The sequence below is a fragment of the Passer domesticus genome, chromosome 2 (assembly GCF_036417665.1).
Source record: "Passer domesticus isolate bPasDom1 chromosome 2, bPasDom1.hap1, whole genome shotgun sequence".
NCBI lineage: Eukaryota > Metazoa > Chordata > Aves > Passeriformes > Passeridae > Passer > Passer domesticus.
This window is the reverse complement of record NC_087475.1, coordinates 69,492,670-69,519,174: the sequence shown is the minus strand read 5'-3', so window position 1 is coordinate 69,519,174 and position 26,505 is coordinate 69,492,670. Positions and strand designations below refer to the sequence as shown.

The 26,505-nt window shown below is 47.3% G+C and overlaps 1 protein-coding gene across 1 annotated transcript; it reads left to right on the top strand.

Moving 5' to 3' along the window:
- The first annotated feature begins 6,544 nt into the window (after positions 1–6,544).
- ALOX5AP (arachidonate 5-lipoxygenase activating protein) lies at positions 6,545–14,267 on the top strand. The gene is made up of 5 exons (XM_064411313.1): positions 6,545–6,666; positions 10,184–10,283; positions 11,248–11,318; positions 12,625–12,706; positions 13,405–14,267. Exons 1-5 carry the CDS (start codon positions 6,597–6,599, stop codon positions 13,565–13,567), a joined length of 486 nt encoding a protein of 161 aa, XP_064267383.1. The 5' UTR covers positions 6,545–6,596; the 3' UTR covers positions 13,568–14,267.
- The last annotated feature ends 12,238 nt before the right edge of the window (positions 14,268–26,505 follow it).

Sequence of the window (26,505 nt, the reverse complement as noted above, 5' to 3'; positions counted from 1 at the left end):
GCGCTGCGAATGACGCCCGCCGAGCCACTCCTGGGTCCCGCGGCGGCTGGGGCGGGCTTTGTGCTCCTTCGTGCTCTTCCTGTTCCCGCTCCTTCGGGGGACTGCGTGGGTTGGGCTTTTAATTGTTTTAATTTTTAAATGTTGAAATAGAAACTATGCTATGTGAGTTAATTTTTTAAAGAGAGGAATGAAGTACTTGCACTGAGATAGCAGCCACAGGACGCCTGAATCTTTCAAAGAAAAGGAATTTATTGCTCCCTTATCAGAAGAAACTAACTTCTTCCCGCCCCGCTCAGCCCTAAAGATGCCGTCAGGATTAAGAGGAAGCAGTTGACACTGACCAGACAGAATCCTTTGTTTGAATGGAAGTTATGCATCATGTATGAGATATATGAATATGCAACAGGCTATTGCTTTTAAGGGTTAATTCTCTGTTAACGTGTGTCCTTTTTCGGACTTATTTTGCCCAGAAAAAGGTACCCAGACTGTCCATAACTCTTTGTTTTTATTGTCTTGTATTGTCCTAAATCCTAATTGTCCAAATTTTTATTACTCTAATTATATTACTATTTTATAACCATTTTATAACCATTTTATTAAACTTTTAAAATTCTAAAAACAAGTGATTGGCAATTTTCACACTTGGCTTTCCTTTTTTATTTTCTCTATTGTTTTGTTTTCTCTGTGGCCTTTTCTGTTTGTTTTCCTGAGGGGTTGGGGAAGAGTGGACAAGAAGAAAAATGCAGTGGTTGAAGTTCTGCCTGTTTGTGGGATGGTTGCAAATGGGAGCCTGAAAGCTGCCCTCTGAGACAGCTCAACTGGCAAGAGGAAGCTCTGACAGTATGTGCCAGGGATCGGGAAGGCAAAAATTAACATTGCCCTGTTACTAAGGTGGTCAAGGGATCCAAAATCTTTCCTTCAGATAATTACAGTACCAAAAGGAGTAGTTGTGACCAGAGACTTGAAGAACAGAAGACAAAATTCATTCCGCAGTGTCTTTTGATTCAAAGACCTTTGATAATTATTTGCAAGAGCTAATGGAAAGCGGGAACACTGACAGAAATGAGACAGGGCGAAAGAGACTTCTCAGAGCAAAGTGCAGAGAAAGACCTGTGAATCTGCTGCTCAGGCAGCCTCACCTCAGCTCTAAACAGTCCATAAAATGAATTATTAATCAAATTGCAGCCACCTAAAAGCTAATAAGGTGATAATGGCAGCAAACATGAGTTACAAAACCCAAATTAGCTAGGAAGATATACCCTAGATGGATGAGGGGCAAGTCTGGGAATACTTAGGCAATCTGCATGTACATAAGTCCATTGGTCTTGGTGGGATATACTATGGCTCGAACAAGGGGAAGTCATGTTTGACAATTTGGTTTACTCTCATGGTGAAGTGATTGGCCTGGTAGAAGAGAGGGGGGCAGTGAGCATTGTCTGCCTGGGCTTCGGTGAGGCCTTTGACACTGTTTCCTGTGAGATCCTTGCAGAGAAGCTGTTGATGTGTGGGTTGGATAAGCAGACAGTGAGGTGGATTGAAAAGTGACCAGACCATTGTGTCCAGAGTGTGGTGGCATGATGTAGTTGGATGCCAACAACTATCAGGGATCAGTATTGCACAATGTTCCATTAATGATCTGGATGATGGGCCAGAGTTTAGCCTCAGCAAGTTTGCAGACAGCACCAGACTCACAAGAGTGGCAGGCAGAGCAGAGGGTGATGCTGCTATCCAGAGGGACCTTGACAGGTTGGAGAAATGGGCTGATGGGCACCTCATGAAGTTCAACAAGGAGAAGTGCAAAGTCCTGCTGCTGTAGGACAAAAAAAACCCAAACATCATGCACCAGGACATGCTGGGGGCACCCATCTAGAATTCAACCTGGCAGAAAGGAATTTGGGTGTCCTGGTGGACAGCAGGTTGAACTTGAGCCAGCAGTGGGCCTTTGTGGCCAAGAAGGTGAATGGTACCCCGGGTCACATTAGACACGGCATTGCCAGCAGGTCAAGAGAAGTGATTCTGTCCCTCTGCTCAGCTCAGGTGAGGCTACATCTGAAATACTCTGGGTAGAGTTAATTTTCTTCCTGGTATCTGTCATGTTGCTCTGTTTTGGATTGGTGCTAGAAACACTGCTGGTCACAAAGGGATGTTTTAGTCACTGCTGAGCAGGACTTATGCAGAGTCTAGGCCTTTCTGCCTCTCACATCACCCTATCAGCGAGTGGACTGGGGATGCACAAGAGTTGAGAGGTAACAGAGCAGGGACATCTGACCACAGCAGATCCAAGGATTACCCCTTACCATATGGCATCATGCTCAGCATATAAAGCTGGGGGAAGAAGGAGAAAGGAGAGAACATTTGGAGTGATGGTGTTGTCTTCCATAGTAACCATTATGTGTGATGGCTTTCCTGGAAATGGCTGAAGACTTGCCTGCCTGTGGGAAGTGGTGAATGCATTCATTATTTTTATTTGCTTGCATGTGTGGAATTTCCTAACCCTTTTCTCACTTTTATCCTTCTGATTCTCTCCCCCATCTCACTGGTGGGGAGTGAGCAAGTGGCTGTGTGGGGCTAAGTTGCCGGCTGGGGTTGAATCGTGACAATGGGAAAAAGAGGGTGAGGAGGAGGAGGCTGTGCCAGGGCACCTGGAGGGAATACAGCTTCTATCTTCCAGCTCTGTTTTGAGCTGAATTTGTACCAAAGGAATATGAAAACAGTGAGTGAAAGGAGGAAGCCTGTGAAATGTGGAGAAGGAGGGGGTTTTGGGGCGGTGCTCTGTTGGCTCATTCTCTTGGCTGTGCAGAATGAAGGCAGCACTTTAAAACCTGCAGCAGTGCCCTTTTCTTCGTGCTGCACTTCACAGTTCCAGCTCTGTTCATGCACTCCACTGGGTTTTGTCAGGGTTCAGCAAGGATGCTATGCTGAGGCAGGCTGTGGTGACAGCAGGGAGTCACCCACACGTGTGCGTGTGCGCTGCATCTGATGGGGCTGTGGCGCTTCAAGTTTGCAAAGCACAGTGCTTGTATTAACCAGACAGACCAAGGGGTTTGTGTCCTCTTGCATTTATGACAAAGCATGACAGCTGGGTGTCACCTGACATTCGTATGTGGGAGCTTCACACGAGCAGCCTTTATTTTATCAAGAGACACGCTTTGATTAGAGTCCTGTCTCCTGAGCTCTGATCAGAGTGCATGAGAGGAGAGATGAACATCCCAAAAGATATTTATAGATCTGCATTCCCACTCCTTTCCTCTTCACCATGAAAGCAATTCTACAAAGGGATTATTTTGACTGGCTGTTCAAGATTCCAGGGGAGGAGATTAATGTGCAAGCAGCCTCGCAGCGCAACTGGAAAAGCTCGCTGGCTTTGCACATTTTCATGAGCTTCATGGCTCACTGTGTCAAGGTTATCTTCCGTGGACAGGATGGTGTGGATGTCCAACAGCCATGCAGCAAGAAAAAGGGCTGGGGTCTGACAGCAGCTGCAGAAGTGCTGAATTGCCTGTGCCTGAAGAGGTCTGACCACAGCTGGGGGTTACAGAAGGTGCAGGCACTGTTCCCCAAGGGGTGTATCCCTCCCCACACCCCCCCTTTTCTTATTTTTATCTGCTCAGGAAAATCCCTTATTTCAAATGGCCAAGTGAGATATGATGGAGGTGTTTTGCACTGATGCTTCTCCCAGGTGGACGGGGTTTTCCAGTGGTGCCAACTTTGTCTTATCCAGACAGTGATCCTGTGTGTGTTTAGGTCTCAGAGAGAGGGAATGATTTAGTGTGTAGATATGGAAAAAGCTGCTGGCAGAATCATTTTAGCACTCCCTTGCCAATGCAATTCCCCAAATTGCAAAAATATTGCCAGATTCTCCTTCTACCCTGCAGCTATTCCAGAGCCAAGGGGTATGAAAAGGTAATATTCCTTCCCACAGGAGGTTTCTGCTCTGTCTGGCTACACAGCAGCGTTGCCTTGCCATTGTAAAGGGGCTTTTTTTTCCATGTCTTACATACCATCTTGATTTCCTTGTTTTTCCTCAAGCAGAGTCCTCAGAGTGATGCTGCACTTAAAAAACCAACCAAACAACAAAAACCAAAGAAAACAAAACCCTGCAGTTTCTTTCTTAAGGCAGCCATACCGAAGAGGCTCTTGCTGGCAAAGCTTTTTTCTCCTTGCACACCAAGAAATCATTTTAACAAGCCCTGGAGTTGATGTCATGGTTTGTTTTTTTTACTGCAGGGAGGAGTGTGAAACCCTGCTTTCCTCCACGCATACATGTGGGATGGCTTTGGAGCAAACCTGGGTGAGAGGAGGGAACGGGCTGGATTTCCAGAAGAGCACTGGGGATGTCAAGTGCCAAAGCAGTGCCAGGGGACAGGGGGAAATCAGAAGGGGCAGAGCAGGAGAGCAAAGTGGGGATGAGTCTGTGGTGAGAGGCACTGAGCAGCAGCAAAGCCAAGAGCTGCAAAACAAAGAGCAGGACAAGGAGAAAGCAAAGGCATCAACAACTCATCTCTCACCGTGTGGCCAGCGCACAGGGCGAGGGATGGGAGCTTGGGTCAGCCAGCTAGAAAGCCTGCTGGCATAAACTTCAGGTGTGTTGTGGGGTTTTTTGCATTATAGCAACTTCACACCTCAGCAGCCTGATTCCTACCCTCTTTTATACAAGAGTTCTGAACAGAAGTCACCTCTGGGAAGTCTTTGATAGCAGGGAAGCATGTGTGTTTTCTTGGCAAGTTGGAGCAGGCTCATGTGCTTGTACTGCCACTTGTAAATCAAAAGCAAGCTGCAGGCTGCCTGGTAGGTTTGTACCAGCACAAAACAGCTAGCAGAAGAAAGTCTGCTGCAGGAGGATGAGTGGAAATCCTCCTACCACAGATGCCCCTAGGACCTGTGCTGTCCCCTTCGCCCTCTCCTGTCATCAGCTCCCTTCCCATGCCCATGCACAGCTCCTCTCTTTACAGTCATAACACTCATCTCTGCTTAGACAATATTCTTCTTTTGACTTAATTCTATCATGGCTTTTAGGTGATGGGTTCTTCTTCTCAGAACATTAGTAGATGCTTAGCATTAAATGCTATCCCTAAATACCAGCTCCAATCCTGTGCTTAATAGACCACAAAAACATAAACATTGATGTTCAAGTAGGAAAAGATTGTATTCTGGGGAAAAAGAGAGCTTTAGCCTGAATAAAAATATTGTCAAAAAGCTGTAGTCCTTCACTTTTTGTTCTTGGATTCGGTTTTTTTCCTAAAGCAAATCTGGCAAAAGTTAAAAGTCAGAAGAAAAAAAATCACAGGCCAAATCTAAACCTTGATATTCTTTATGGCCTTGCTTCTCACACAGCTGTGTCTGTATGGACTGTAAGGAAGGCATCCCAGAAAGACACCCTTTTCCTGCTCTGCTAACTACGTCACAGCTCACAGTTCATTTCTGTGTATTTGTTTATACCCAAAGTATATGAGAGTTTTCCATATGTAAGACTATGGATCATAAAAATTTGCATGATAGAGAGACTGGGTAAAAACACCATTGTACGTAAATGTGTCCCCATTGAAAATGATAGGTTTTGGAGGTTGGCTCCTGCTGGGACTCCTACCTGGCTGTGTCCCACCCAGAGTGAGATCTGATTTGCCTGTGACATCTCCCTGCCCTTATCTCAACCCCTTAGCCTTTTGTTGTATTTTCTCTTCCCTGTCCAGCTAAGGACGAGAGAGATAGAGTAGCTTGGGTGGGCACCTGATGTTCAGCCAAGGTCAACCCACCCCTCTGTCCAGCACTGCAGCCTGTGCTTCTGTGCCAACTTCATCAAGGGCTTGGATCTGAGCTGTGAACATGCTGCAGCAGTTGTGCTCTGCTATATTGACCTCCAAGCACTAAAACTGGAGCACAACTGTGAAGTCTGAGCCTGTAAAACACAGAATGCTTGTAGCTGCCACTGTCTTCCAAGGAGTTTTTCGTAGGGGGAGGGATGCAGGATCCATACCTGGTAACAAAGGACACATTTCTGTGCTCAGCAGCAATGCTCACAGCACTGCTGTACCGCCCATTCCAATACACCAGGGGGTTCAGGAGCTCTGGCTTGTGACACGCAGCCCTGAGGTCTCCTCAGTGGTGAGACCGATGGAGATGTGACCAGGGAGAGCATCTGCATGAGAGCAACTCCATTGCTGAGACTTGTCCACATCATTTCTCCTCCCAGCTGCTTGTGGAGAGGCTGGGCATTTGCTGACAATGCTGTGGTAGCCTAACTGGTTTCTTCCAGCCTTCTGCTGTTCCACACAGCCGGCCAAATGCTCGGACATGCTTTAGACATCCAGGTTTTGCTTCTGTGTAGGAAGGGCAATAGGTATATTTCCACATTACATATCCTCTTAGATCACAGATGTGTAATCTCTTTTTTCCTGGGCTTCATCTGTACACGACGAGTGAGTGAGCCTGCGGTTGTTGGTCTGACAGGCACCAGAGCAGAGGGTGCTGCCACTCTCCTGTGAAACCATAGGAAGTGTTTCATGATTCAAGATAAGACCTTCACTTCCTTGTTCTGTGCTCCTAGCACTGAGCTGCCACCAAGGCTGCACCATTCACCCTGAGAGCCCTCTCACAAAATGGACCATGAGACCCTGGGAAGCATTGTCCTGCTTGTCATTGTCACCCTGATCAGTGTCGTCCAGAACGGTAAGACAAAAATAAACGTTTATTTAAGGGATAGAAGGGAGCTGGGGAAAGTTCAGGGTGATATATGCTGAGCTGATCTTTGGATAGATAATCTTTAGTTATAAGTGCATGCATGCTTAGGCATGGCTTTGGCTTTAGAAACGGCCTTCTAAGCATGGAATTTTGGGTGACATTGTGGCAGTATCCTGACAGCCACATGGCCTTACTCTCTGACATTCTGGACTGCTTCTTCATTTGTTACGCTTCTCAGCTAAAGTAAGGACTAATATGCTGGGATACCCTGTGGCAATATGAATTTTGATTTGATGACTAAGACCTCCTTTTCTGACCTAGGTCCCTGCTATGGTCAGCCAGAGCTGCTCTCAAGCTGCAGGCCTGCTGGGGGCAGGGATGGAGTCCCGGGGGGGCTGCAATGGGTCAGACCTTTGCATGGAGCTGGGTGAAGGGAACAGAATTGGAGGAGTCTGTGTGGGCTATTTGTGGGCAGGCAGCTCTCCTGCATCTCCAAGTCCTGCAGTATAACTAATCTCAATTAACTGTGGTCCAAAGAACACTGTACATTTCCTGAGATGGTGAAGTTTCCTTCTCTAGCTCTTACTCAGACCCTGTATAGTCTTCAAGATTTTTTAAATTAAATAAGTATCTCTCCTGTGCAAATTTGATTTTAACTTCTTCATCCTCTCTTGCAAATACTTTTTTTAGCAGGAAATTCTGCCCCAAATTCAAAGAAAGGATTGAGTTTTCCCTCAGCTGCACTGAGTTTTCCCAGGTTCAAAGAAATTCAGCAGTGGGCTGGGCGGCTGGTGAAAATTCCTGAAATCTGTAATGAAGCCTTCTTATTACAAATGGGAGATTCCCACTGAACACAAAGTCCTAGGAAATGGGCTATTCTTGGGCTGCTGCAGAGAGGGGGAAGTGCTGGAAGCCTAGCTGCTAAGGAGCAAAAAAAAAAAAAAAAAAAAAGGAGATGCAGACTGGTTTAGTTTCAACATAGGCAGTAAGTGCCACATCATTTAACCAATGGTGTTCTCTGGAAAATGCATGATGTGTGTCATCACCAGAATATGGCACATTAAGACCAGAGCACATACCGTAATTAAGAAAATGTGCCAAATATATATCAAATATATATTTCTTGCTATGTAATCATATGACTTTATATATAGGGGTTTTTTTCCCTCTTACTCAGACATGTCAGACTTCCATCTATGTCCTTTTATCTGTCTGTGAGTTTATGGACCCAACTGCTACAAAGGGGAAGTAGGATGCTTGGCAGAGTCTGCCAAGCACGTGAGGCAGACAGCCCTAAACCATGATTTCAGGCTTTGCATCATCCGATTTCCTCTTCCCAAGCTTGCTTTCAAGAAAGACCAGACCTGATACGCAGTCTTGCAGTGAATGCAGTTATGAAAGCAGTAGAAATGTTTGTCAAGGGGTATCAGGAGTGCTGAACTCCTGCTGTGGCTCTCATTCAGCAAAGCACTTGGGCCTCTGCTTGACTGTCCCTGTGTGCATGAAGTCAATACCACATAAAATTGTGATTAAATTCTTCTCTGCATAGGGTGCAGGACTAGAAAACAGCTTGAATGCTGTTATTCCCGAGGATGGAGGTGGGCTATGGTGTGCCCCAGTCTGGTGTCCATTTACTGTCACCGTGTTCATGACGGAATCTCCGCATCCTGCGGAATGACTCACGTGGCCGCACACCACTGAGTGACGCATGCAGCCTAAAGTTTTGGTCTTTCACTGGAGATATGTTGCAATCCAGCAGCTTTCAGGGCAAATCAGTGGTCTTTCCTGAGCAAATCAGGAAGAGGAAGCAAAGTGGAGAGAAATAAGGGCCACGTTTGCAAGCACTGGCTATGTGGGATCATCAGCTCCCAGTTACTCTTGGTACGGACTTGTGAAACAACCAGGCTTACACTGAACTCTTGCACATTACCTTGATCAGAGTGGGACTGTCACTGTTCAGCCTCTGGGCAGTCTGTGGAACCTTGGAGCCTCAGGGCATTGTCTCCTGGAACAACTGAGGTGAATTAAACCTCTCCACTCCAGCCTTGCTCTGCTCACTCCTCTCATGATGGCTTGTGAAAGCACCCTCTTGCCTCCTAGCACAGTGGAACTTCTCTGCAGCAGCAAGCTGATATTTGGGAAGTGGCAGCACCTGCAGCAGTGGAGAGGGAGATAAATAACTTGCTTGGCTTTCTTAGAAAAAAGAAAGCCAAATATGTGGTATTTTCTAGAGATTTTCGAGCATGATAAAAGAAAAGGAGGAGGTGTGCTACTAGCGAGTCCATGTGGTCCCAGACCTGCAGAAAGTCCATTGCTGCAGCTCAACACTGGACAAAAAAGTGCTGATCAACTCTGTCCTCTTCAATTAGGTCCTCTTAGTGGCTGTAGGCAGGGTAACTCTTGCCAAAGTCTGTGCTGGTGTGCCGATGGAGATGCTGAGAGCTCTGCCACCAGATGGTGTCTGCTCCCCCAGGAGCCGGCCAGCACACTGTGGGAGGCTCTGCAGCCTGGCTCAGAGTAGGGGTGCTGGCTTAAAGCACTGTGGGTTTTTCTGAAGAAGGGCTCTATGTACCCAGAGGATCCCACAATACTAGGAACCGAAATACTCAGTAGTTTTTGTTAAAGACAGTGGAAGTACAAAAGACCTCTTTACAGCATTGATGAAGGGGAAAAAAAGAGGCAACTCTTCAGATTGCAGGGATGAAATCCTGCAGTTTATCTAGCTAAATTTTTATTGCTATAATAATGTATTTCCTGATGGGCTATCTTTCATGTGTATATATTAGGTTAATATTCCAAGCCATAGAGTGATTTGGACACACTTGAGATGGGGTGCATGACAACAGAAAGCTTGCAGCTTGTAGCCTGCCAGAGCTCTCTCTGGTGTACTTAAGCATATGATTGATGGTCTCTGGTTTAGTGTCATCAGATAAAACATGTTTGTCAAGACCATGATACATTATCTTGAGGTGCTGCCTTTTTGCAGCAGCTAACACTCAGAAACAACTCTGTTGCTTAAAAGGAGGATCAGCCATTAAGACCAGGCTTTCTTTGGGCCTTTCTCGGAAAAGAACCAGCCCTGCAGGATGTCCTTGGTTTGGAAAATGGGTTTCACTAAAAGAGAAGAGACTCCCTTGTCTCCCTACTCTGTTGGAGAGCAAGATTTGGGGTTGGCAGCTCTGGCTGGAAAGCTCTTTTCCCACTGGGAGCTCACAGGACCGGGTCAGGGCAGTGCTTCTGCAGCAGAGATGCAGTGCAAAGTTGGGATTAAGCAGGGATTGGAGGTGAGAGCCTGCTACCAGTTTCATGCTGGCATGTGGGGATGCATGGAGGGTTTGTTTAAACCTGGGTGACAGAGTGAGCACACTGGCCACATCCTGACCCTCACTTACCTGTGTCTTCTCCTGCCATCTGTCCATGGGAACAGTGCTGACCCTGCAATGCCCAGCTTCTGCAATATCTTCAGGTGACATCTCAGACTGAATACTCTGTGGTTTTTTAACAGCTTTTTTTGCTAACAAAGTGGAGCATGAAAGCAGACACTGCAATGGGAAGGTGTTGCAGCGGCAGGGATCCTCCTCCTTTGACCGTGTCTACACTGCCAAGTAAGTAGACAAGAACTGAGGGGTCGGTGAGGGCAGAGTGGGGTTCAACATGCTCTGCATTACAATTAAATCCAAACCCTTTTGGGGGCCAGGGGTGGATTCCAAATTGCCTCAGGTAAAGGCTTTGTACTTAATCCTTAGCTGTGCTCAATGTTCAGACAGGAGGTTTTTGGATATATCTGCTGGCTGAATCCAGCACCCTTCTTGCCACCCTTGTGCGGCATCTACATAGGTGTTACAACCATCACAAGTAATGTGTGCCTTCATTTGGGAACCGGTTCACTCTGCCCTGCTGGAAGTGGCACAGGCACAGCCACAGTGTCAAGGGCTCAGAAGGAAAGAGCCAGCAGAGACGTCAGCCTGCTGAGGAGCAGGTAGGTGGCAGAGCTCACACAAATCCCTTGGTCTCTGGCACCTCCCTTGGCACACAGCTCTCCACTTCTCCACTCCTTTGCCACGTGGAATCACTCTCAACTCCTTCACTTCTCCCCCTCAGAAAGCATTCACAGCTGAAGGAGGCAGCTGGACACCATTCCTGCTCCCCTGCAAAGACACATGTTAACTCTGTGAGACACTCTTACTTGTGACGCAATTCTACATTTGTTGGTTTCATCCAATAGCTTTATTAATATGACTCAATTAAAAGGACTTTAAGCCAATAAAGCTCCCAGCATCTATCATGATCAAACAGGTTAGGGAGAAAGTGGATTTCATAGCTGCCAGGCAGGCACAGGGTGGTTTGTTTTCCTCATCAGGCAGCACAAAGGCATCCATTATCTGAGTGAGAAAACAGGGAAGCAGACTTGGGTGAGGAGCCCAGCCCTTGGCAGGTCAGGGGCCTCCCACTGCTGTGGGGTAAAAGTCTGCTTTCAACGGCACTAGTGCAGCCCAAATCCACTGCCACCAGTCTGATATTTTTCTATTTGCCTGTGCTCTGATTTCTCTCCTAAAAATTCCATTCCAGCCAGAACTGTGGACATGCATACCCTACATTCCTCGCTGTGCTTTGGTGTGCTGGCCTTCTCTGCAGTCAAGGTAACACTCTTTTGTTTGCTTGTTTTCTTTTCCCCCTTCAACCTGGCACCACATTCAGCAAAGGAGGGTGAGTGGTTTGGAAGATGCACTTTCAGGGACCAAGCCTCCTGCATCAGGGGAGCCTCTCTTACCCTCCTGCCCTGGAGCTAAGCATGCTGCTTGAGTAGCAGCACTCATGGTGTGGCTTGACTTTATGCCAATAGATGTGTTCCCAGACTTAATTCAAGGTAGTCCAGGCCAGGGACATTTCCTATACTGGCATTATGGATGATTTCCCTTTGTTTTGGGTGAAGGGTTTAGTACTTGGTTGCTGGATTATTGCCACATTATTCAGTCTTGGGACAGGAAATGGGCTCAATTTATTAAATTGCCAGAACTGCCAGCTCTCCCCTGTGCTGAGAGCCACCTGGGACTATTGACCTGCATTTCTAATTGTGATTCCCTTCAATGCAATGTGAATTTATCTAACATGAAGATGAGTGCTTACCTGGGGTACATGCCTATTCTTTCTGGAAAAAAAGGCAGTTTCTGATCTGGAGAAAAAGGGGTTTTGTCTGCAGTTGTAGAAAAGGCTAGAATTATGAGCAAAGCCCCTTTTTTATGCCCAGAATTTAGTATTGGACCATGGTGTATCCTCCACCTGCATCTACCAACAGCCTTCTGTTTCTGGTGAGGACAGTGCCTGAGTTCTGAGCCTGGTATGGCCCACACCGGGTTTCACAAAATCATAGAATGGTTTGGGCTGGTAAAGATCTCAAAGATCATCTCGTTACAGCTCCCTTGCCAGGGTGCAGTGTTACCTTCCACTAGACCAGGTAGTTCAAAGCTCCCTCCAGCCTGGTCTTGAACACTTCCAGGGATGGGGCATCCACAACTTCTGTGTGAAACCTGTGCCAGTGCCTCATCACTCTCACAGTGAAGTTCTTCCTTATATGTAATCTAAAACTGCTTTCTTTCAGGTTAAAGCCATTTCCCCTTTTCCTGTGAGTTCATGTCCTTGTGAAAAGTCCCTCTCTAGCTTTCTTGTAGGCCCCCTTTAGGTAGTGGAAGGATGGTGGTGAGAGTGTGCTCTGCAGTGGGCACAGCTTGTGCAGGATTACACCCACAAAGTCTTCAGAAAAGCTGGAGTGAGGGCAAGGCAAGCATTGTTTCCCATGCAGAGGTCTCCATCCCAGTTCCAGTGCTTGTCCCATGACCCAAGACTGCAGATTCCTGTTTCCATTCCAGACCAGGCAGCAGATGGGGACAGTGCGTAGAGCGAGACCTGGGCTGGTGTTTTTAATGCCTTGGTTTGTCCTTTACCCAGCTCCTGCTGCCTTTGCTGGCCTGATGTACCTGTTTGTGAGGCAGAAGTACTTTGTGGGCTACCTCGGGGAGAGGACTCAGAGGTAAGGACTTGCAGAGCCTTTTAAAAAAATCCAGAACATGGTAGCAACACAGCTGGATGCTGCACTTCCACAGGCAGAGCCACTGGCTTTTGGAGCTGCCTGCAAGAGCTGCTGGCATTGGGTAGTGCAGGAAAGCCCCTCTCTTTTGGATGAATGGGGGTAGCTGTGGGAGATGTGAGACTTGCAGCAGCACTGGGGTCAGGGGGCCTGCAGCTCCTGCTCACAGGACTCTCTGCAAACACAGGTTTGCATGTTTGTGCCACGGTTTGCACAAGATTGTCCATTTACATTTATATTTATATTTATATTTATATTTATATTTATATTTATATTTATATTTATATTTATATTTATATTTATATTATTTATATTGATAAAGCAAATTACAGCATATGAAACAGAGTTGTCCCACAGCCCATAATGGATGAGAACACATTCAAGTGCCTCTGAACAGACACTTTTGTAAGCAGCTGCCTATGCTGAGAACAGAAGGCCTAATCCAGATCCAAATGGATCCTGAAAATTACATTTAACTCCTCTCAACTGCCCAGCAATGCAAGAGAGAAAAGAAATTTTCCTCCTCTTTCTCAGCCCCTGAGGTGTTTCATTTGGTCTCAGCAGCACAGTCCAAAGTCTGAGGGTTCTCCCAAGAGATGATGCACATTAACAAATTGCTTTCCCCATTTCTGTCTCCTCAGCACTCCTGGTTACTTGTTTGGAAAGCGCATCATTTTGTTCCTGTTCCTCATGTCTGTGGCTGGAATACTCAACTACTATCTCGTCTTCTTTTTCGGAAGTGACTTTGAAATACACATTAAGACGATAACCAGCGCGATCTCTCCACTGCTGCTCATACCCTAACTCCCCACAGCACTGTGGGGGTCAGCACGCTTCATATATTGATGCCCAGAAGCTGCTATAATTCAACTGTTTAAGAAATGAATCCATAACCCAGTGAGATTTCTGTAAATCTCATGCTTGACAAGCTCTGTAGTTTGATTTAGCCTTGCTTTTTTTCTTCAGGAAAAAGATTTATCATAAGCACTTGGCATGACCAAGGAATGGTAACAACTTTTCAGTTAATCCTTTAGAATTTTTTCCCTAAAGGGCATCTTGCAAGCTGACTGCATGACTGGAAGGGACATTGTATGCTTGCTTCATAACTGTGTTGTACTTAGCTTTTGTCCCAAAACCCAGGATCCTCCCAGTGTCGTTCCTGACTGGTGGCTCCCCCAGTCATGCTCAGATGCAAGAACAGCCTTTCACCAGCATTCCACACACTCCTGCCCACACCAAGGCATGGACCAGCCTCTTCACCTACCCTTTCCCTCCAACTTGTTGATGACCAAGTTCTTGCTGTTGCAGGAGGATGGCAAATTGGCCCCTTTCTGGTCTTCCTTGAGAAATATTCATGTGCATAACACTCACCACACCGATCTCATTTACATTTCAGCCTTTTTGTTCTCCCAGAACTGGGAAAAGGAGTGGTGTGTAAATGAGGAGCTGATGTATCGTGGGTGAGGTTGGGTTGGGTTTGTTTTGATTGGCTTTGTTTAATAAAACACTGTAAAGCAATGAAATGTGACTGCTGCCTCTTTGCCCGGTGTGTGATCCCAGTGCTCCCTGGCTCAGCAGCTGGCCGGAGAGCAGAGCAAGGGCAGGAGCAGCAGGCTCTGTGTGATCTGCCCCTCTATGAGCACGTTCAGTGCTCTGCTTCCAGCTCTGACCATGTGTTCCACAAGTCCACGCTGAGGAGAGCTTTGATTAGTGGTGCAGACCGAGGCAGGCAAACCTGTGCAATCTTTTTAAACATTTCTACCCTCCGAGCGCTTAAGCTCTTAAGCCTGTCTGATTGCTGCATGCAGGGTGGATAAAGCTGTATTTTATGACTCCTTCAGGAGGGAATGAGACTCCTTGCTATGTGAGAAGAGGGTTTGCAGAGCTGCTCACCAAAGCAGGTGCAGAAAGCCATCTGCCTTTCTACTACACCAAGGCTGGAGGGTTGCGGTGCTGTCACATGGGGCAAAGGTTCTGGTGCATGGTTGCTCTCCTCTGCAGCTGGCAATTCACATGCATCTTTTTTTTTTTTTCTTTGTGTTCTACAGGAATCTTAGATGTGAAAGTTTAGTAACAGACACATTTATTGCATGATGATTACAAATGTTAGAATAGGTAATTAAAAATATTTAATCTAGCCTTCCAACTTATAGCTGCTGAGACACCTTATTCGCAGGCAGGGCACTCATGTTCCTTCCCTCCCATCCTTCTCATAACACACTCCAAATACTCCTCACACCATGCTTTTCTCCCATAGCTCTCTTCACAGCTGATGCCAGCTGCCTGTCCTTGGTGGAGACCCACTACCCTTCTGCCCCATGGTGTCAACCCACCAAGGGATGGCAGCACCCCAGGAGGAGAGGGGTAACCCCAGTGGAGCTACAGAGCTCTTCTGCATTGCTGGGATTAGCAAAGGTTCATGCTGCCACCACCTTTAGCCAGTTCAGAGCAGGAAAATCTTCACCAGCAGCAGTCCCTGCTCTCCAGCCTCTTTGGCCTCCCTGTGGTCTGGGACTCGTTAATGAAACCATCACTTGTGGGAGGTGACTCTCCCAACTCTGTGTGTCCACCTTGCAGGTCTCCTCAGATGGCTGAGTCTTCCCTGGGGATTTTTTGTCTTCTATATCAAGAAACAGCTCACTTGAACTCCTGCTTTCCCCTGTTAGCATGAGAAGTGACTCTCCACCAGCCAGCTATAAAGGGAAGAATATTCAAGTGTCTATTTCGGGTCAGATAACATTTCAGCACTCTATGGCCTCTCCATCAGACTTGATGGTCCTTGTGAGTCCCTTCCAACTCCAGATATTCTATGATTCTCTGTCAACTGCGTGGTTGGCTTTTACATAGTTGTACTTAGGTATGATCAGGTCATCTTTCAGAGGAACTAAAACCCATCTTTTGCTGCAATGTTTTATTTTGCGAGAATATCTCCTACTTGCTTCCTCAAAGCCTTTCTGATAACAAAAGAGATTAAAATGTAAGCAACACCCATTTTCCATCTATCTGTAAATGGAAATAGTGGCAGTATCAGACAAACAGGTGCAACATAAATTGATCACTATGTAAATTCTTGGTGAATGTCACAACGTGTTTTTCATATTACAGGCAGGTCTTGTGGTTGCATTTGCCTTCCCACTCTTTCTGTGAAAGGAAGGCAATATCAGTGGTATTTGGGCTTTTCCCACAGTCTTACACAGCTCTAGTTTTTGTTTTCAGCAGCAAAACTGATCTTGTAGGTACAGTTGTCAGCACTTAGCACACCATCAGAAAGCTGCACACACAGGCTCTTTGCAGCGGGGTTGGACGAGATGACTTTTAAAGGTTCTTTCAATCCCAAACCAGTCTATGATTTCATGATTCTACATATAAACATCCAAAAATGCAAACACCACTGCAAACATGCATGCTGGGGTCACATACACAAGCGCCTATGAGGACCTACTGAGCTGCACTGAACTTGGGGACGTGGTTGGTGGCAGAAGTGGCAGTCCCCTCTGATGGTTCCTGCTTAAAGCTGGCTTGAAAGCTCCAGGGGCCAGGGCAGACGTTTGGTGCAACGCACAGCATGGCACCTCCTGACCTGGTGCCACAGCTGTATATGAAGAGTTAACACTTCCCAGTTCTGCTGATCAGCAGCACTGTGGCTAGCAGGACCAGGGAAGGGATCATCCCCCTGTACTCAGCACTGATGTGGCACTGGAGATCTTATTGCTCTCTACAACTACCTCAAAGGTTCTTGTCCCAAACAGCCAAGCAGTAGGACAAGAGGGAATAGCCCCAAGTTGCACCAGAGGAGGTTTAGATTGGATATTAGGTGAAATTTCTTTGCGGAGTGGGTTGGTCAGGCATTGGAACAGACTGCCCAGGGAAGTGGTGAAGTCATCATCCTTGGAGGTATTTAAAAGCTGTGTCGATGTGGCACTGAGGGACATGGTTTAGTGTTGGACTTGACAGCCCTGGGACAACAGCTGAACTCAATGACCTCCTAAGACTCCTCCAACCTGAATGACACCATGATTCTACCATTGTGCTGATGCTGTTAGTTGTCCCAGTCACCGTCTTGCCTGGCTGTGGGATTTGCTTCACCAGTGGTGCCCTGACTCACTGCCATGCGTGCCACTGCCATGCCTCGTGGCTGTTTGTGCATCAAAATCCCAGGTGCACAAACAAACATTCTGTCCATCGGTGCACATGCATAGGCACAGTGTGTTTATTTACCATCTCTCTCTCTCTTATCTATCTATCTATCTATCTATCTATCTATTATCTATCTATCTATCTATCTCTCTGTCTGTCTGTCTGTGTGTTTGTGTCTCTAACCATGTTGTAGGTGCTGAGTCTCGTGTGTGCTGCGGCACTTCAGGGAAGGCAGGGAAGCAGGCTGCTCAGGCACCAGCCCTCTCCCAGCTTGCCGGCTGTGCACATCAGAGGCTGTGGAGCCTGCTGGAAGCCGGGATATCGCAGGTTGCTTTTGATCTGCTGACAAAGGCCTGGAATGCATGCAATATTTCTGCCACAGTAACCACGTCTGCTTCCTCACAGCACTACAACCCTCTAGTGGAAACTCGGCCCCATCGGCGCGCAGGTGCTGCTGGCCGTGGCACGAGCCGTTCCCTCACGGTTTGAAGCCTGACAGCAATGCAAAAACACTCACATCTCTGAACAATTGTATTGTTACTACTGAATGCTGGTTTTTATTTTTCTTTTAAACAGGAGGCCGGCCCAGCCCTGAAGCAGGACCCCTCCCCTGTCTGTGCCAAGGCAAGCAGTCCTGCTTAGCACAGGATCTGAGCAAGCAGGTAAAATCCGAGTGAAATAAGAAATTTGTGTGCACCAGCCACACGGGTTTTCTGCAGTAGTTCCTATATTTCTAGTTTTCCAGAGCTTGAAAAATCTTGTGCAGTATCAGCTTGGTCTAAGTCACACCTCTGCCAGGTGAGGTTTCCAAATGTGTCTCTGAGGATTGGGAAAGAAGTTCTGCTGGCATGGAGAAAAGACTGGCACTGGACACCTTCTTCAACTCTCACCTGCTCTGAGGTTACTTTCTTCCAGCAGAGTAGTAGGTTTAATAGTCACAGAAAGCTTTCCAATGCCCTGTTGGAATGGGATACTGCAAGGCACTGAGCACTGCCCTAGGCAGTGGTGTGCCACTTGCAGATGGCACTGGGAGCAAGACTAGCCTGTGCTGGGAAATAGTCCACCCATGACAAATGAAAGGACAGTAAAAACTGAGAATAGCAGTAAAACCATTCATTGTGTGATTTTAAGTTGGTCTCACGTTCCCACTGGAGTGAGCAGGATGAGCATTCCCATGAAAAAGCCCCTTTTTGAGGGGCTCTGCAGAGCCCAGCAGAGCCTACCAGCACCCTTGCAGAGAACATGCAACTCCTGCAGCTCCTGGGGGAGGGAAGGACGTTGGATGCCATGGTATTCCTTTGCAGCACGTAGGGAACAGATACCAGCTTCACAATCTCCTTGGGTACAGAAGACTGCTATCCCTGGAGCTGCCAGGGAGCATGCAGGACACCTCAGCTGTGGTTCCCATCAAGGCAGTTCAATGCCTCCAGGGGTGAGGGTGGAGAATCAGCCATTGCATTGCTGACTGGCTGCAGTGGAGCAAAAGGTGCTCTTAGCAGCTCTGTTGTGATCCCCACGTCCCATGGAGAGAGGAGTGGTGAACTGTGCTCCTCATTGTACCTGCCCTGGCAGAGGGAGGCTGTGGGCAGCAGAGCATCAGCTCTGCTCCATCCTGCCTGCCAGAACATCTCACTGCTCCCAGCCAGCACACAGAAACACAGAGGCTGGCAAAAGTGAGATTCTGCCCCAAAGGACAAACAGCCTCCATAGTGAGATGTTTTCCCCTTTAGAGGAGAAATAAATAACTTTTCAGTTTCAGCTGCAAGGATCTTCACACTGTGAGATGATTTCATCAGACAGAGGAGCTCCTGGGGCTTGGTGCTGGCTGCCTACCGAGCTGCTCAGATGCTGTCCTCTGGAGCTTCCTGCTTGTCTTCAGGGGAAGGGAACCAGACACCAAAGGGGCAGCTGTGACGTGGGATGCAGAGAGGAAATGGGATGTGTTTTCCACCTAAAGAAATTAAGGTGTGATGATGTTGTAGTTATGGCAGTGCTGTTTCTGCCATTTGGGAAATGGCAGGGACTTGCTTGTGTGCCACGATCTCCTGCAAGGCCAGGGGATGCTTTGGGAGGCCTCAGAGCAGCAGGCTGCTGCCTGCTGTGCTGCTGTTCACCACCACTTGTACAAGCATGCGATTGATTTACTGTTCCCGTGTTTGCCCAAGAGAGTGCCACTGCTGCCTTCATCCCCAAACAATGTTTCTGGCCTTTTGGCACAGCACTTCAGAGGGTGTCAGATCCAGCAAGAGCCCCCTTGGTCCTCTGGGATTGAACAGAACAGCATGGCATCTCCTGGCCAGCTGCTTCTTGCTATTCCATTTGCTGCAGCAAAGGAATTTCTTTTCAAAAGGCAGTGCCAGCCTTCCCACTGCCCTCAGCAGATGGGAGGGGAAGCTGGAAGTCCCTGCCAGCAGCTGTGAGGCTGCAGTTGTGTGTCCCTGTGCTCTACCACCACTGTGGGGACCACACACCTTTGGTGGTGGACAGATTTACCTCCTTCTCTCAGCCGAGGCAGCTTCAGACATAAACCAAAGCAGACAGTCATTTGTCACGGTTCAAGCTGCAGCTCAGTCCTGAGCTATGTTTAACAATACTGAGGTTTCTTGGAGTGTATCTTGCTCCACTTGCCTTCAGCAGAAGCATTGCTGAAGAGCAGCAAATAATAGTTTTCGTGGCATGACCCCACTGCTTGGTTCAGCCCTGACCTAATTCCCCAGATCTCATGTGCCCACTCTCTTCTCCCTTCAGGCTGCTTCCCAAGCATTCCTTTCAGTACCCACTTCACTCATTCATCCCTCTCTGTGTTTGTTGTCCCCTCCATATCCCTCCTGCTGAATGCACCTATTGGCAGAGCCACCTGGTAAGGCATACCTGATCTGGCTGAAAACAACTTTTTTCCCCTTTACTGGCCTGTTTTTAACCTACCTCAAGTCCCTGGTCCCCACTGCTCGTGGGGCCCTTAGCAGAGGTCCTTGTGTGGCTCATGGTGTGTCCCTTCTGCGTGGTGTAAATGCTGTGCTGATGTATCAGCCTTGAGATGCTCCTAGGGGGTTTTGTTGTCCTTCCCCTAGTTCACACCAAGTCACCACAGAGTCACCCAGAGGCCAGCCCTCCCTGTCTTCCCTCACCCTGTCTGTAGGATTGCACAGCAGCACAGAAAGCATGACTGACCTGGAGCTCTTGCCCAGCCTGCAACCTCTGGCAGCTCAGACCTTACCCACGACACACCAGTGACACTGCTCACAGGTGTGAAATAGCAGCAGGAAACTCTGCCCAAGCTTGTTATGGGGATCAAAAACCCTGCTGGTCATTGCTCATCCCACCCACAGCTGGTTTCGTTCCTGGGCTGCTGTATTTCAGAAGAGTGCTTTCATTTCCCAAAGAGGATCTTTGGTTTGTAAGTTTGTGGGGCTTTTCTGACTGAAAATCAAAGGAGGTAGCCTTTCTGACAGGGCTGGCAGCAGCACAGACTTGGCTCAAATTTAGAGGTTGCTAATAACACATGAGTTCCAGCTCCTCGGCAAAAGTCAGCTGAACTTTTCCTGTTCACACACAATTCACACAGCCTTGGAAACAGTCTTTTATAGCAGAAATGAAAACCAGAAAGGGGAACAAACAGTGACACACTCCTACCTGTTCACAGCCCAGCCATCCCAGCCAGGTGCCCTGAGCCAGCAGGCTGTTTGCTCCCGTGAGGTGACAAGTCCCCATCCCACCGGAGCCACCACTTCTCAGTGGGATTGTGTGCTCTTTCCCAAGCCTGACATTTCTCAGATGCCGAAGCCCAGAGCTGATGACTTATCACATTTGCACCTCAGTGATAGCTACCTCCAGTATTTCACTGTAAAATGTGTTTGGGAGAGGCTGACCTGCTTTTCAAGGTGTTGAGTGTCCTGCATCACCACTCACTCCGAGGTGGGCTGATTTGGCATGCTGAATCACCCCTTGCCTCTCTTCCCTCTTCTCTCCCAGATCCCCTGTGACACGTTCTGCTTTTCCCCTGCCCTGTGTGGTCTGAGGAGCTTTCAGATGACAGCACACTCAATTTGAAACAGCAGGCTCCTACCAGGTCTGTGTTCCCAGCACTCATCAGGCACTGGGCACAGCGTGCTGGGTGTTTGCTTCCCGTGGGATGCAGAGGTGCCCATCTGTGGCCATGGGCATTGCAGACCCACCGACAGCTGTGTGATGCACAGAGCTGCCCCAGGGGAGCCTCTTGCACTGCTGAGTGGGTGTGAGGGGATCTGGGTGGGTCTCCCACGTCCTGCCACCATGCACATTAGGAGGGAAAGGAAGGTTGAGTTGTGAGATTGCACATCACATGAAAACACTGTGGCTTCACACACCACTGAGCACATTTGATATCTTGCAGGCACTGGAAGGAGGTGGTTCATAACTTTGTGTTCTTATCCCAACCCTTGCTTTCCCGGTCCTGGTCCCAGTGTCTCATCACCACCTCTGCTTCAGCACCAGCGCTCAGCAAATCTCTCCCTGAACCACTCTATCCCTTCAAATGGCAGAAGACCTCTCATTTCTGTGGGTTACACCTGCCTGCAGAAAGAGCCTGGGAGGCTAGATCTTCTGCTAGGTTGATTGCAAGGTGGGAAGTTGCACTCATCTCTGTGCAGTGTGTTCTGCTCAGTGGAGCTGAGGCTGCACTTGAAGATGCCTGAGTAGTCGTGGTGTTGAACTTGGGATCAGCACAGGCTTATCCTGTGCAGGCTCAAATGCTGCTTTTAAGTACAGCCAGAATTAACAGGAGGCCTGGGGAGTATCATTCTGTTTGCCTTGTGTTTACACTTAGTCACAGGGATCTCACTCCCAGCTGCTATCAGAGGTAGGATCACGTTGACAAGCATTTTTTGGGTTGACTCAGTGCAGCTGATCTTACATTATGATAATTTTCTGCTCCCAGACAATTTTGCAAAGTACACCACGGCTGTCCAGCAAGGCAAGGGGAACAGAGCGGTGATGCACACTGCAAACCAATTAAGAGACACCCTGCCAAATTTGCTTCTTTGTCAAACGATTCAGCAAATGACTACAGGATGGTACAAATGGCTTTTATTAGTGTAGCATGAAAAATTCAGCACTGTAAATGAGAGAAAGATTAGTCCACAGGCCCTCAAGACCATAGCTAGGCAGGGCTTGTTCTCTCCCTCCACCATCTGATGACCATGAGTCATGCACAAACCTCAAGCCTGGATGGTACCAAGCTCCAGGGCTTGCAACGCAGAAGTAGCTATATGTCCTGACATTTGCCAGGGGAGGAGACTTCTCTGCTGGCCTGGGGTATGGTACAGTTCTTGTGCAGGAGCTCCACACAGCTGCAGCCCCAAGGGCAGTAACAGCATCGAGGTGTGTGCGAGCACTCTCCTCAAGGCTTGGGTGGAGGGGACGTGTCCTGGGACTTGTGGTGATGGGAGCAGCAGCCCACAGAGTAAAGCATCCCATTGTCATCCCCAGTCCACTTGGGGAAGTTCACACAAGCCTGCAGAGTCACACCTCCTGCATCCTGTGCTCAGCCTCCTTCAGGAAAATGCCACCAAATGCAGGCAGGCTCAGGGCAGACACAGGTCAGACATGTGGCTCCAGCAAATGTGAAAGTGTAGCTTGGGACAACATTTGGCAGGATCCCTAATGCTTCCTCCCCTCCCTTTTGGGTTGAGAGAACGCAGAGGGTGATGCAGCAATTGTTTTTTCAGCACAGCCTGTGTTGCAGCTCTTTGTTACAGTGGAGCTGTACCAAGCCTGAGAAGGCAGCACATCCCAGGAAGCCTTTGTATATGGACAGTTCTCTAACCCGAGTTCAAACCAGCCTGCACTGGGTTTTGGCAAGTGTCAGCTGGGGAACATTTCCTGAAAGTTTCATTCCAAATATGTCAGTGTTTTTTACTGTTGATTTGTGGGGTTTTCTAACCCAGATGGCAAATTTTATTCAGATTTTCCCCATGTTTGTCTAGGTAATATATGTAATAGTGTGACAGGTTTTACACTAACAAAAGATCTAATGTTGATTATTAGTCCAGTTTCTTAGTCTTTCCTTATAAAACACAGCAGAAATTTGTGGGAGATTTGCCTAAGGTATCCATCCCTACCATAAGTGCAGTCGTGGTATAGCCCTGTCAGAACTATACAAGGGTACATAGCTCATTATTTATACTCATCATATATGTGGGTAAAGATGAAATTATGACATATATCCAAAGTTCTGGGGGCAAAGTACTGCCTCTGTGTGCCAGGAGACCCTACTGATTACATGATGGCACTTGTTGTTTTACCACTGACAAAAGTCTAGTGACATTGAGATTTTAGGTACAGGATTAGGTGTGCCTTGGATGGAAGGTGCAAAGAGCACTGAAACAGAGTCACCTTCTCACAAAGGACCTCCCTGTGCAGTAGCTGTGAAGGAAGCAGAGCTGTCCCCCCTGCTCCTGAGGACCTGTCACTGTCTGGTGCCTCAAATACTGCAGTTTTGGGGTTGGGGTTAGACAAACTGACCTGGGCTAACTCACACACTCCTCTTCTGCCTCAGCACATATTATATCATTCAAGTCAGTCTCAGGATTTAGTGCCATTCATATTTGATCAGGCAGAGATCCCCAAGGAACCATTTGAATAGCAGAGGATATGAGTACAGAATATGAAGGGACCACCTGGGCCATTAAACCTGGTCCCCTGTTGTCCCTTGCAACCACATAACAGACATTTAATCCAGAAAGGTCTGGATTAAATGGAACTGCCTCCATTCCTCCTCCCCTGTGTGGCTGAAGCCTGCAACATGATATTAAAGCCATCACTGAAAGCACATTTTTTTGCTGCAAAAAGGCAGAGCTCCCAGAAAATGGAAAGTCTCTGGTGTCTTTGGCCATAATATATTGCTAGGAATAACACAGTTCCTAGCAATAGCATTTCACACTGAGCCAGACTTGGCATTTCCCCAAACAGTTTCTCAGCCATTCTAGGGATTTATAACTAATAATTGCATAGCTGGATAAATAATTAGACTCTGAGGTTTTGTCTTAGCATTTTCCCTATAAATAAATCCCTTATTCACAAGCTATATTAAAATACCTGTCGGTGGTGTAATGTGCATTTCATATCACACTTGCTTATTTCCTGCCTGGGTACATTGATTTCATTTCCATTATCTGTACTTTATTTATGCAATTACCAGACCCATCTTTCATCAGAAACACACTTATCCCATCTGTATAGGTGTATATCACTCTGTTGGAGATGGTTCCCATACACAAACTGTTGTGGTTTAAACCCCAGCCAGAAACCAAGCACCATGCAGCTGCTTGCTCACTCCTCCCTACCCCCATGGGATGAGGAGAAGAGTTAAGGAAGGGAAAAAAAACCCTGTGGGTTGAGATAAGGACAGGTGGTAATTGAAACAAAATAAAATATAATAATAACAAAGATAACAATTACAATAACAGCAACAGCAACAGTAACAATGAAGGAAAATCATAAAACTTAATTGAAAAAAATAATGAGTGATGCACAATGCAATTGCTCACCACCTGCTGACCAATGTCCAGCCCATCTTTGAATGACTATCAGTCTATCCCCTGATCAACAGCCTCCAGTATACATACTGGTTATGATGTTCTGTGGTATGGAATATCCCTTTGGCCAGTTCAGGTCAGCTCTCCTGGCCATGATCCCTCCCAGATTCTTGTGCAGCTCCTCACTGGCAGAGCACAGGAAACTGAAAACTCCTTGACTTAGGGTGAGCACTACTTAACAATAACCAAAACATCACTGTGTTACCAACTTATTCTCATACTGAATCAAACTGTAACAGCACTGTACCAGCTACTGAGAAAAAAAATATCTCTATCCCAGAAAAAAACAGGACACAAACACACATAGGAAAAGAATAACAGAGAAGTGGGCCAGCAGAAACCCATCATGAAATGATGGAGTCATCCTAAGTTGCATCTGATTGCCCTGAGTGAATGCTGAGATATGGCAGAGCTATGGCAGACCATCTTGTCCCACTGAAGGAGCATTTTAAAGGGAGAGCAGTGATTCCCAAGAACAAACTCAAACCCTGCAGAAGAGCTGTTGGTTAATGTTTAGAAGGTATTTATAGGAAGACAGAAAGAGTTATTGCAGCACTGCACTCTCACAGGACCTGGTGTTAGAAGACATATATTAAGCATATAAGAAAGTGAGGGACAAAGGAAGCACAAAGAGCAGCATGAGCAACATAATCATTCACCTCTCAGAATTTTACACCACTCCCATTTTCATTCTTGGCATGCCCAGAAGTTGCACAGCTACTTACAGTCAGGACTGGACAAGAGATATCAGATTTGATTTATAAAAGGACAGGCACTCTCAGTACTGGAAATAGATGAGCACATCTCCTTCCATCAGCTTGAGGCAGATTTGTGGGAAGGAGGACGTGGGAGGCCACCAGGGCTGTTGCTGTTCCCTACCCCATTCTGCTGCCTTGCATGGCACATGCACTGCCCTTCATCAGCGCTGAAGCCATTTTAATTTCTGGCCCCATTTTAATTTCCACCACTGTCAATCCCTGGTGCAGCTTTATCCTCTATCCCTGTCTTCACTCCTCTTCCGCATTAGCCAAAATCTCTTTTGGACGGTTTGCAGCCCACAGTAATTAGCCTCTCCTTGGGAGATGTGTGGAGGGGAGCAAGCAAGGCAAGTGTTGTCTGGGAGCAGACTGATTCTTACTCAAACAGAAACGTAAACTCAGAAGATCCAAAAGACCCAAAAGACTGTGTTTTCTCCACACCTGATTCTCCTTCCATTGTGTGCCAGCTGGGTGCTGCTGTGAGCTAAAAGCAATGGAGTGCACCAAGAGGGATGGGCAAGACCTGTGCCCTTTACTGAATCCTACAACAGCCTGGGTATGGCAGTATGGACCTGAGTCCACCTGACCTCTCTCATGAAAACTGAACTCACTTCTGTGTCAATAGACTTGATTTCATGGTTGTGTTGGGGAAAAGAGCAAATAAAGATACTGGCTTCTGTCCCAACATCTCATGCCTCAGCTCTGACCCTGGGCAAGAGTGACAGACAGATGATGTGCAGGATGTATTTCTTAAAGACACTAATTTCTTGTTGTCCATGTGAAGACCTTTAGCAGAACCCCATCAAGTTCCCATAGTAAAGCAGGTAGACAAGCACTGCTCCTGTTTAATCTAGTGATGGGCATATTTTGCTTCACTCAGTTGTTAAACACAGACTCTAATGGGCTGAGTCAGACAAAAGCAATCTGTAAGAACTCATTTCTATTAGCTCCTAACCACATTTTTCTTTTCTCCATTGGGCTCAAGCCTTGCAGCAAGGGTAATAGAGACGCTTCTAAAAATGCACAGATGGATGCATGCATACAAATGAATATGATTCTGCTGGAATTCCACAGAAAGGGGAAGGACAGTGGAGCCAGCAAGCCAGGCTTGGCAACACATCTTCCCCTCGCCCCCACCCCAACAACATGCTGGGCTTCTGAGTTCTCTGCAAAACTGAACATTTTCATGTTGCTGGCTGGCAGGAGGTTCACTTGCTCCTGGCTTTTGTTGAGGGGCATTGCAGAGCAGCTGCTGCCCCAGAGCCAAGGCAGG

What these genes read in the sequence shown, in the direction of transcription:
- ALOX5AP (XM_064411313.1), top strand. Translation starts at nt 6,597, where the DNA reads ATGGACCATGAGACCCTGGGAAGCATTGTCCTGCTTGTCATTGTCACC. An exon ending in GATCAGTGTCGTCCAGAACG is followed by an intron (nt 6,667 to 10,183) that starts GTAAGACAAAAA and finishes GTTTTTTAACAG; the next exon opens with CTTTTTTTGCTAACAAAGTG. An exon ending in TGGCCTTCTCTGCAGTCAAG is followed by an intron (nt 11,319 to 12,624) that starts GTAACACTCTTT and finishes TCCTTTACCCAG; the next exon opens with CTCCTGCTGCCTTTGCTGGC.